The sequence below is a fragment of the Falco punctatus genome (assembly GCF_963210335.1).
Source record: "Falco punctatus genome assembly, chromosome: 5".
Taxonomy (NCBI): domain Eukaryota; kingdom Metazoa; phylum Chordata; class Aves; order Falconiformes; family Falconidae; genus Falco; species Falco punctatus.
This window is the reverse complement of record NC_137584.1, coordinates 74,982,088-74,993,994: the sequence shown is the minus strand read 5'-3', so window position 1 is coordinate 74,993,994 and position 11,907 is coordinate 74,982,088. Positions and strand designations below refer to the sequence as shown.

At 61.4% G+C, this 11,907-nt stretch overlaps 1 protein-coding gene across 1 annotated transcript; it reads left to right on the top strand.

The window, feature by feature from the left end:
• Window positions 1-498: 498 nt before the first annotated feature.
• KIF3C (kinesin family member 3C) lies at window positions 499-11,573 on the top strand. The gene is made up of 8 exons (XM_080390229.1): window positions 499-2,047; window positions 6,193-6,294; window positions 6,398-6,520; window positions 6,625-6,743; window positions 8,967-9,083; window positions 9,366-9,474; window positions 10,168-10,343; window positions 11,263-11,573. The coding sequence occupies exons 1-8, from the start codon at window positions 635-637 to the stop codon at window positions 11,354-11,356; spliced, it is 2,253 nt and encodes a 750-aa protein (XP_080246355.1). The 5' UTR covers window positions 499-634; the 3' UTR covers window positions 11,357-11,573.
• Window positions 11,574-11,907: the final 334 nt, after the last annotated feature.

Here is an 11,907-nt window from a genome sequence, read left to right as displayed (position 1 = left end):
GACCTGCACCCTGCATCCTGCATCCCACATCCCAGCCTCGCATCCTGCATCCCAGCCCTGCACTCCCCACCCTGCATCCCAGCCCTGCATCCCAGCCCTGCACCCCGCATCCTGCATCCTGCATCCCAGCCCTGCACTCCCCATCCTGCATCCCAGCCCTGCATCCCAGCCCTGCACCCCGCATCCTGCATCCCGCATCCCAGCCCTGCACTCCCCATTCTGCATCCCAGCCCCGCACCCCGCATTCGGCATCCCGCATCCCAGCCCTGCACCCCAGCCCCGCCCCCCGCCCCCCCGGCCCCGCGCCCGGCGCCGCACAAAGGCCGGACTACAGCTCCCGGCGTGCGCGGGGGGCGGGGGGCGGGGCCGGCCGCGCCCTCGCCGCTGCCCGCGCCCCCGCCCCCGCCCGCGCCCGGCTGCGGGGCGGCAGCCAATCAGCCGCGCCACCGCCCCGCCCGCCCCGCGCGCGCCGCCCGGCCCCGCACACACGGGCGGGGCGCAGCCGCCGCGCTGCCATGAGCCCCCGCGCCCTCCGCCCGGCCCCGGCCCCGGCCCCGGCCCGGGCGATGCTGCGGGGGCGGCGCGGCTGAGCCCCCACCCGACCCCGCCGCCGCCCGCCGCCGCCGCCGCCGCCATGGCCGGTAAGTCCCGCAGCGGCTGCGAGGCGCTGAAGGTGGTGGCCCGCTGCCGGCCCATGAGCAGGAAGGAGGAGGCGGCGGGCTACGAGCGCGTCCTGGAGCTGGACGTGAAGCTGGGGCAGGTGAGCATCCGAAACCCCCGCGCCGCGCCCGGCGAGCTGCCCAAGACCTTCACCTTCGATGCCGTCTACGACGCCAGCTCCAAGCAGGCGGACCTCTACGACGAGACGGTGCGGCCGCTGATCGACTGCGTGCTGCAGGGCTTCAACGGCACCATCTTCGCCTATGGGCAGACCGGGACCGGCAAGACCTACACCATGCAGGGGGCCTGGGCGGAGCCGGAGAAGCGGGGCATCATCCCCATCTCCTTCGAGCACATCTTCACCCACATCTCCCGCTCGCAGAACCAGCAGTATCTGGTGAGGGCCTCATACCTGGAGATCTACCAGGAGGAGATCCGGGACCTCCTCGCCAAGGACCAGAGCAAGAAGCTGGAGCTGAAGGAGAACCCTGAGACGGGGGTCTACATCAAGGACCTCTCCTCCTTTGTGACCAAGAACGTCAAGGAGATCGAGCATGTGATGAACCTGGGGAGCCAGACGCGGTCTGTGGGCAGCACCAACATGAACGAGCACAGCTCCCGCTCGCACGCCATCTTCCTCATCACCATCGAGTGCAGCGAGACGGGGCCAGACGGCGAGGAGCACATCCGCGTGGGCAAGCTCAACCTGGTGGACCTGGCCGGCAGCGAGCGCCAGAGCAAAATGGGGGCCCACGGAGAGCGCCCCAAGGAAGCGTCCAAGATCAACCTCTCCCTCTCTGCCCTGGGCAACGTCATCTCTGCCCTCGTGGACGGCAAGAGCACACACATCCCCTACCGGGACTCCAAGCTGACCCGCCTGCTGCAGGACTCCCTTGGGGGCAATGCCAAGACAATCATGGTGGCCACCTTGGGCCCGGCCTCGCACAGCTACGATGAGAGCCTCTCAACCCTCAGGTTTGCCAACAGGGCCAAGAACATCAAGAACAAGCCCAGAGTAAACGAGGACCCCAAGGACACCCTGCTGCGGGAGTTTCAGGAGGAGATTGTCCGGCTGAAAGCCCAGCTGGAGAAACGTGGTATGCTGGGGAAGAAGAGGAGAAGGAGCAGCCGGAGGAAGAAAGTGGTGGATGGAGAAAGCACCACGGAGAACGAAGGGGAGGATGACAATGAGGATGGCCTGGAGAAGAACATGGAGAATTACTTGAAAGAGCAGAAGGAAAAGCTGGAAGAGGAGAAAGCCGCTATCCAGGATGACCACAGCCTGGTGAGCGAGGAGAAGCAGAAGCTGCTGCAGGAGAAGGAGAAGATGATAGAGGATCTGCGGAAAGAGCAGGAGGCCACTGAGCTGCTGGCCACCAAGTACAAGGTACGGTACGGGTCGCCACGTGCCGTAGCAAGTGATGCTGAGGGAGGGCCTGCTTTGCTCACCTCCAGCCCCTCATGGGGTGCTTGAATGGGTCCTCGGCAGGGTGCCCAGGCAAGGTGGGCTCCCAAGGAAGGTGTCCAAGCAGGATGTCCAAGGGCAGTCCCATGCTACTGTGCAGTGCTGAGCTGGGGTTGCCCTCAGACATGGACCTGCAGGGCGACCTTGTGTGGGAGCTGCTAAGGGTGTGGGGTAGGAAAGGCCACGAGGGAGTGGATCGATCGCTGGTGGCCCGAGTTTGCTGTGCTCAGCTCTCATCCCCCTCGGCACAACAAAGCAGCTTGCAGCGGGGTGGGGGAGTGATGCTGCAGATTCATCCCTGGTGGCCCCGGGAACACGCCCAGGGCTGGGGCTGGGGACACGGCACCGTCTGCCCCCCACCTGCCCCCCCGGTTCTGCCCAACCCCCCGGCTCCTGCCCAGCCCGAAGATCTCTCGGGGGATGGGCAGGGCCGTGAGCCAGCAGGCAGGGCCTGGCAGCTCAGCGGGGACCCCTGTCCCCCCTCCCCGCTGCAAATCCTCCCCGGCACCCCAAGCCAGAGTGGGGTGCTTGGGGACATGTTGCTGGCACCCCCCGGGCATTGCATGCAGCCGGCTCAGGGATGCAGGGCTGAGTGCAAGAGGGGTTGTGGCAGCCCCAGCCCAGCCCCAGGCAACCGTGCTGGGGGTCCAGGACTGCGCCACTGCCCCCCACCAGCCCTGATCCTGACCCCAGTGAGGCTGGGGGGGTCCTGACCTCCTCCCACCTGCCCGCGGCTGCTGCAGGGCCAACATGAGAATGGGGCTGGGGCCATAGTCCCAGCGGTGGGGAAGGAGCCCCAGCACCCTGACCTGCCGCGTCACGCTCCGGCACAGCCCCTCCATCACCATGATGGCCCGGATGCACTGGCTGGGCTGGAGACCCAGCATGGGCAAGGGGGGACATGCCTGTGGTGGAGCCCTCCAGGCAAGGGGGGACATGCCTGTGGTGGCTCTCCCTGCCTGGGTAATCAGAGGCTGAGCAGGGGAACGCTCTTGTCCCCTCCTCCCTGGCCAGAGCTGTGTTTGCTGCAGCCCCAGGGATGCGTGGCCGTGCCCCGGGATGCGTGGCCGTGCCCCGGGATGCGTGGCCGTGCCAGGATGCCTGCACAGAGACCCGCAGGCTCACACTGGGACGTGCTGCTTGGGCAAAGCCATGGCAGGGAGGCTGGTCACCGACTGCATGACTGGTGTCCCGTGACGGGTGTCTCAGCAGAGCAGGATGCTCGAGGCAAAGGTGGGCTCCATGCAGCCGGTCCCCGCCGCTGCTGCGGTGGAGTGCAGGTTGTCGCTGGCGACCATCCAGCGCGGTCTCGGTCTTCTAGTCCGGCGCAGCACAGCAGGGCTGGCTTGGGGCCACTGCGTGTCCTGTAACTGCTGAGTAACAAGGCAGGGCCGGAGGCGAGATGACACTGCATCCCCTTTGGTGGCCTTTGGAGCTGCTCCAAACGCCAGGACCCTCCGGCTGGGGGGGTACAGTACAGTCACACCAGCGATGTATCACCCCAGGGGGCAAAAATCCCCACCCTGTGCCAGAGGTGGAGGGGCAGAGCTGGCTGTGACACTCACGCCACCAGGCACTGCCTGGGGGGACATTGTGGCAGGCACTGGGTGGCTTCCCGGTCCCGTGGGCAGCTCTCCCGCGCAGCAAGGCTGGGCGAGGAGGCGCTGGAGTGAAAAGCACTCTGTGTCCTGCTGAAGCATTTAGTGGCTCTGCAGTGACTGTGGAGAAGGCAGCCGGAGTAGCTGGGGGGATGTGGGGTGCCCCATGCGTGTGTGGGTGACCCGTCGTGCCATCACACTCGTGGAACATGGGCTCTGCCTTTGCCGTCTGGCACGGCCGGGGGCCAGCCTCACCGCCCAGCAGGGACACACGGGCAGCTTGGAGAGGTGGGGGCCAGCCCACCCCGGCAGATGTGCCCCGTGACACCCAGATGTGCCCCGTGGCACCCAGGCGGACGAGCTGTGGGGGAGCCTCTGCTGTGGCTTGGCCAGGGCGCTGGGTGCAGCCCCTCCGGACCCCTCGCCTGACAGCTCTGCAGGGTGCTGGGCCTGGGCTCAGTGGGCAGGGAAGTGCCAGTGAAGTTATTTGGGTGCCGGAAATGAGTCCCCATGAGAAGCTTAGCGTTCAGTCTGTCCCACGCACTAAAGAAGATTGGGAGTTGTCTTTGTTAGAGGGAATAAAAGCCTTGGCGAGGAGATAACAGCAGCGCTAAGAACCCCCTTAATCCCGTGGCAAAGGCATAGCCAGTGGTGAACCCCACCGGGAGAGGCGGTAGCATGGTGCCCCGGCTGAGCATCATCCCAGCACCCACTTGGTCCCCTCCCTGCACCCCAGCAGGGCGTAGGGGACATCCACCATCACAGGGTGCCGTTAGGACCAAGAACTGGGTTTGGAGTGTGAGGGGCGAGGGGCCCCTAGTGCCCCAGTGCCCCCAGCCCAGCTGCTCCGGGGAGCCCTAGCTGGGGGTGGCATGGGGCTGGGGTCGGCGCTGGGGGTCTGCCACTGGGGGTCTCAGCCCATCACAGCAAGCTGGTGGCAAAACACCCAGCCAGCAGCACCCATCCAAAGGTGGCGGGGCTGGGGTGAAGGAGGATCCCTGGTGTTGGGGCTGGGGGGCTGTGCCCCATAGCCCTGAGCAGCTGCAAGGGTCTCACAGGGAGGGTGGCATCTAGTGGTGTGGACATGGGGCTTGTCCTGTGGGTGCTGGGGAGGCCACCTGCATGTCCCTAAACCCCCATGCTGCACACCCCCACAGGCATCCTGTGCAGGGCCAGGAAGGGGAAAAAACAGGGGGAAAACAGAGGAAGTAGAGTATCGTCCCAGATAGCTGTCGGTGTGAATGGGGGTCACTGGTTTGCCCGAGCCCCAGACCCCGTGCCCAGGGACGTGCCAGGGAATGGCTGGGGAGGCACAGCACCCCCGAGGAGTGCCCTGCCCAGGGGCATGTGCCAGCAGCAGCAGTGAATGCCATGAGCCCCCCCAAGTGCTGGCACTCCCCCTTGGCTTGGCATGACAGCCCTCCTGCCTCGCGGAGCTCTGGCTACAGCAGCTGGGGGGTCCCGGGGGTCTGGGCAAGGAGCAGGGAGGGAGCTTTGTGGTTGGGGTCCTGGATTTGGGGCGGGGGCAGAGGGACCCTGAGGGCATGCACCCATGGGTGAGGGTGACTGTGTGCTGGTGTGGTGACAGTCCGGTTGGCGGCGATGTCCTGGGCCTGGTGGCAGGCAGTGCTTTTTAAAATATGTTTTAAATCTAAAAATTTTTTTTATTTGTTTATTTTTTATTTTTAAAGACATGTGTGGGGACATCTGGACCTGTCCTACATGTGTGTGCGTGCACAGGCTGCATGTGCATGCGGATGCACATGCTGCATGTCAGTGCACATCCTTCACGCAGACGTGTGCACACACCCCACAGGGGGACATGCATGTGTCCCACATGTGGCTCATCTCCCCCAGCCCCACGGTGTGACTGTCCCAGAGCCCAGCTGAGCTATGGGAAGTGCTGCTGGTGCGGGGAGGGGGGGGGGGGCTTCTGCAGTGTCTCCCCTGGCAGGTCACAGGGGCTCGGGGCAGAGCCCCCCACCCAGCTCAACATGGCTTGGCACAGCGCTGCACAGCTTGGCTGGGGGTGGGCAGCTGGGGCCAGGACCCCGCTGCCGTCAGCTGCTGCACATCCGTGGCGTCCCGTGGGCTCGCAGCTGTGCGGAAGGAAGCAGGACCTGGCACAGCCTGGGCTCAGCGCCAGTGGCCTCATGCCACGACCCCACGGAGGGGGCGCATCACTCACACCGCCCTGCTCCAGCCCCTGCAGCTGCACCTGGTGGTGCCGAACTGGCCCCAAGCTCATCAGTGTCTGTCTGCAGCCCCCTCCCTGCTGGCTGGGGACCAAAGCGTGTGTGGCACTGAAAGCTCCCGCCTCCCCAAAAGTGGAGGTGAGGGCAGGGTGCCCAGGACAGCAACCAGGGACAGGGGTGACCACCAGGCAAGGATGGCCTGGGGCAAAGTCCAGGAGGGTGGGGCGTGGGAGAGCCATGCTCTCACCCCCCACCGCACTTTGTCCCCCACCAGGCGATGGAGAGTAAGCTGCTCATCGGAGGCAGGACCATCGTGGACCACACCAACGAGCAGCAGAAGATGCTGGAGCTGAAGCGGCAGGAGATAGCTGAGCAGGTAACAGCGCAGGGCCCTGACCTGGCTTAGGTGGGTGCCGAGGGTGTTGCGGGGGGCAGGTTTCCCCTCCAGGCTCTGAGTGTTTCCTGTCCCTGTGCTGCAGAAACGCCGGGAGCGGGAGATGCAGCAGGAGATGCTGCTGCGGGATGAGGAGACCATGGAGCTGCGGGAGACTTACACCTCCCTGCAGCAGGAGGTGGAGATCAAAACCAAGAAGCTGAAGAAGGTGAGAGCGTGACAGGTGGGACGGCTGTCCCTCCGGCCACCGGACCCCTGGGGCTGGCTGCAGCCCCTGAGCCATGAGGCTGAGGGGCTGCTCCTCTCCCTCAGCTGTACGCCAAGCTGCAGGCCGTGAAGGCGGAGATCCAGGACCAACACGATGAGTACATTCGCGTGCGCCAGGACCTGGAGGAGGCTCAGAACGAGCAGACACGGGAGCTGAAGCTCAAGTAGGTGGTCGTGTGTCCCTCCCCCGTGCCCAGGCACGTCTGTGTGGGGTGTGCAGGGCAGAATTGGGGTGCTTGCAGCAGAGCTGGGGTGTGCAGGGCAGTGTTGGGGTATTGAGAGCAGAGTTAGGGTGCTCGGAGCAGTGTTGGAGTGTTTAGAGCAGTGTTGGGGTGCTCAGAGCAGTGTTGGGGTGTGCAGGGCAGTGTTGGGGTGCACAGGGCAGAGCTGGGATATGTAGAGCAGAGCTGGGGTGTGCAGGGTAGTGTTGGGGTGTGCAGGGTAGTGTTGGGGTGTTGAGAGCAGAGTTAGGGTGCTCGGAGCGGTGTTGGGGTGTGCAGGGCAGTGTTGGAGTGTTTAGAGCAGTGTTGGGGTGCTCAGAGCAGTGTTGGGGTGTGCAGGGCAGTGTTGGAGTGTTTAGAGCAGTGTTGGGGTGTGCAGGGCAGTGTTGGGGTGCTCAGAGCAGAGCTGGGGTGCTCAGAGCAGTGTTGGGGTGTTCAGAGAAGAGCTGGGGTCTGCAGAGCAGAGTTGGGGTGTGCAGGGCAGTGTTGGGGTGCACAGAGCAGAGCTGGGGTGTGCAACTGGAGGGAGCGATACAGCTGCTGACAGCCGAGCACTTCCTACCCTGTCAGTAGTGGCAGAAGGTGTAAAGTATATTTAAACCTCTTGAGCTGGGTGAGTTGCCTGCCAAAGTATTAAAAAGTTGCTGAGAAAGGTGAAAACCCAAAAACCAAAGCAGAAAAAACATCACAGCAGCAGTGTGGGCTGTGCCTGACTTAAGGGGTGGTGGTGGCTGGAGGTAAGTGTGCCCCAAGGGCACCTGGAGACCTGCTCCAGCCCCAGCACGGTCCTCGGCAGGGGAGCAGCTTTGGGGGGGACTCGGGGTGAGCCCCAGCCCCATGGGAGCTCCCAGCACGAGGTGGCACCTGGCAAAGCCGGGCAGTTTTCAGTCCAGGAACCTCGCAGGAGATGCAGCTGCTGCTCCACCGCCACTGGGGGGGTTGTTTTCACTTCGAGCAATGATCTTACTCTGTATTGTTGTGGTTTAACCCCGGGCAGCAACCCAGCACCACGCAGCCACTCACTCACTGCCCCTCACCCAGAGGGTTGGGGAGGAGGATCGGAAGGGAATGTAAAACTCAAGGGTGGAGATAAGAACAATTTAATAGGTAAAGCAAAAGCTGCGCACACAAGCAAAGCAAAGCAAGGAATTCATCACCACTTCCCACGGGCAGGCAGGTGCTCGGCCATCCCCGGGGAAGCAGGGCTCCATCATGTGTTAATGGTTACTTGTGAAGACAAGCACCACAATGCCAAACGTCCTCCCCTTCCTTCTTCTTCCCCAAGTTTATATACCCAGCATGATGTCATATGGTATGGAATACCTCTTTGACTGGCTTGGGTCACCTGTCCTGGCTGTGTCCCCTCCCAGTTTCCCCTGCCCCTCCAGCCCTCTTGCTTGCAAGGACTGAAAAGTCCTTATTTTAGTAGAAACATCACCCAGCAACAACTAAAACCATTAGTGTGCTATCAACATTGTTCTCACACCAAATGCAAACCACAGCGCTGCACCAGCTACTAAGAAGAAAAATAAGTCTATCCCAGCTGAAACCAGGACAGGTATCTTTAAAAAACTGACCCAGACTTATCTAAGTATTTCAGCATTTTTAGGGCAAAGTATCTATACTTTTACTAGAAACAAAATCTAATCTCAAATTTTGCTAGCTTTCACTTCGAACACGATTCAAACTTTTTAAAAGCTGGCAACTCAGTGAAGTGACTCATCGACTCAAATTTGCCCCAGAAAAATGTAGAAAGAAAAGATTCCCGTTGGGGTCCATTTTGCATTGTTGAACGTGTCTATTTTCTGGTCGGGCAGATGGTCCTGAGAGGAGAGGGGGGTTCCTGCCTGGAGGAGAGGATTCCTTGCCGAGCTGCCCACGTGTCTTCGCTCCTCTCTGACAACTGTCTTCCTCTGCCCTCCCTCTCCTGCCTCTGTCACCTCTCTGCCGGCTGGATCCATTGCTTCAACCTCTCCATTTCCATCATGTTTCCATCTTCTGGATGTTTTCTCATTTCCCTGCGCTGTCTGCTTCTCTTCCTGCCATCCCTTTCCTCTCCCTTTCTGCCCTGTTTTCTGTCACTTGTCACATTAACTCCTTCCTCTCCTGCTCCTTCCCACCCCCTTGCTCTCGCTCTGTCTCCCTCTCTGCCGGTCCCTTGCTCAGGTACTTGATCATCGAGAACTTCATCCCACCAGAAGAGAAGAACAAGATCATGAACCGCCTGTACTTCGACGGTGAGGAGGACCAGTGGAAGTTCCAGCCGCTGGTGCCCACCGGAGGGTACGTCCCCAGCGCTGACCCACGCTCTGCCCCAGCACTGATGACCATGGGCACGAAGCCTCTGGCAGCAGAGCAGGGACATCCCCAGGGCTGGAGGGGACAGCAGAGACCCAGGGGTGATTGCGGGTGCCTATGGGTGGGAATCCTCTCCAAGCCAAGCCCCACCAGGAAGGGCCATCCCTCACTCACTGTAGAAGAGCTCTGCTTATCACTGTTCGGATGCATTTTTAGTAGGTGTTTGTGTTCTCCAATCCACGTTCCTCTCTTAATTTATTTTTTTAGAAACAGCAACCAAATGAAGAGGCGGCCTACCTCTGCGGTGGGGTACAAGAGACCCATCAGCCAGTACGCCCGCGTGGCCATGGCCATGGGATCTCATCCTCGGTACCGGGTAAGTGAGAGGGCGCTGTGCGTGCCAGGGAGGGACAGTAAGTCACTGGATAAATGGGAGGGAGGGAGGGAGGGATGGATGGATGGATGGATGGATGGATGTGCGGGTGGGTGGATGGATGGATGCATGGGTAAGTGCATGGATGCATGCATGAGAAGTGCATGGATGGATGGATGTGTGGGTGGGTGGATGGATGCATGCATGGATGGATGGATGGATGGATGCACGGGTAAGTGGATGGATGGATGGATGTGTGGGTGACTGGGTGGATGGAAGGAAGGATGAATGAACAGTGTGGGAGAAGACAGAGTAAACAAGCTCACAATGATTTGGGATATGTCAATTCAAGCTCCCAGCTTTATTCTCCCACCTGGCAGGACTGGCCGTGCTCTCAGCCAGTCCTTGAGCTGCTGGCTCCCTGGCTTTGGCAGCACCTGCCATGTGAAAGGACGGGGCCATTCAGCCTCGCCTGCTGGACTCAGCCCTGGGAAAGACCAGAAGAGCCTGAGCAGAGCCATAAGCCTGCATCCCAGTTTGGAGCTTGCTTCATGGCTGCAGCAGCCAGAGGAGGGTCCAGCTCCCCAGCATGCTGGTCAGCTTTTCTCAGCAGCATGGAAATACCAAAGCTGGCACCGTGTTTTGTCACGTGGTGACTCCTCGTATTGGTTTTCCTTCTGCCCTGTGCTGCTGCAGGCTGAGAACATCATGTTCTTGGAGCTGGACCTCTCTCCTCCAGCCATCTTTGAGTTTGAGCGGAGCAGGGACCCAGCAGAGCAGGACCCCCGGGCTCTCCACCTGGAGAGGCTGATGCACCTGGACAGCCTCCTGGAGCGGCCAGCAGCCTCCCGGGTGAGGAAGTCCCGCTCCTGGTGAGTGCCAGCGGGCAGGGGGACATGCAGGGGCTGTGGAATGGCTGAGATGCTCTGTGCAGGGCAGCGTGTGGGCATGGGGCAGGCAGAGGGGTCATAGCAGAGCTGTAAGCCCAGCGGTTGTTTTGGGGTTGAAACTGGTGATGAATCATTTGGGTGTTGATGAGATTTTAAAATACAGCTGACATTGCTTTGGTAACAGTTGTTGGATGCATGTTAAAAGCAGGGTGATGATGTCATATATCATCATATACATCTCAGCACAGGAAAGATGTGGACCTGTTGGAGTGGGGCCAGAGGAGGCCAGGGAGATGCTCAGGGGCTGGAGCAGCTCTGCTGTGGGGACAGGCTGGGAGAGCTGGGGTGGCTCAGCCTGGGGAGGAGAAGGCTGCGGGGAGACCTTAGAGCACCTGCCAGTGCCTAAAGGGGCCGGCAAGAAAGCTGGGGAGGGGCTTTGGGCAAGGGCAGGTGGCGATGGGACATGGGGGAATGGCTTTACCTGAGAGAGGGGAGATGGAGATGAGAGATGAGGAAGAAATTCTTCCCTGTGAGGGCGGTGAGGCGCTGGCCCAGGCTGCCCAGAGCAGCTGTGGGTGCCCCATCCCTGGCAGGGCTCAAGGCCAGGCTGGACGGGGCTGGGGGCAGCCTGGGCTGGGGGGAGGGGTCCCTGCCTGTGGTGGGGGTTGGGAACTGGATGTTCTTTAAGGTCCCTTCCCACCCAACCCATTCTGTGATGCTGTGAAGCACCTATGTCCCAGATGGTAAGACACAAGGTATTGTCCTGCCCACCACTGGGTGTCCTTTGGTGCTGCCTGCATAGCAAATGACTGAGAAAACGGCTGGATTTCAGGGAGTGTGGGAGGAAGGGGAAGGGGAGGGAGAAAGAAACCAGGTTTTCTTGGGTTGTCGCCCCATCCAGGTGCCAGACGCCGCGGTCACTGCCATCCTCAGCCACGCATGTCTCCCTCACCTCCAGCTCCCCACGCACCACCACGATGCCAGCTCAGGAGTGATGTCCTGTACCCCCTCGTCCCCCACACCGCCTCACAGTGAGGACTGTGCCCTGCCAACGGCTGGGGAAGGGGCCCCAGCTGGCAGCATCTCCACCGGTCCCAGTTCATCTTTGTCTTCAGCTACTCTGTGTGCGCGTGTGTTTGTATGAGACACTCATGAACATCCCCTGGGGCGAGGGGAGCTTCCCCCTCCTTCCTTCTGCCCCCTCCTCCTCGATCTGGATCTGTCACTTTATTTATTTAACGTATTTATTTATGGAGTGGTTGATGCACAAAGTCAGGAGATGCGTTTGGACTGAAGGACATCCAAGGCTGGCAGTGGGCACCACGCCAACCGCTCCTCGGGTACGCTCAGCCCCCAGCCCCACCCACGCCGTGGTCACAGCCCCCACGCAGGGCTGGAGCACGGGGACACTGGTGGGGTGGGCATCACCGCTGTACTGCTCGCTGTCATGCTCCGCAGAGCAGGCAGGAGAGGGCATGTGCCCCTCTCCGGTGGCTTTGGCAGAAGGTGAAGTGTCCACGGACTCTGATGCTGCATTTGCTTTGCT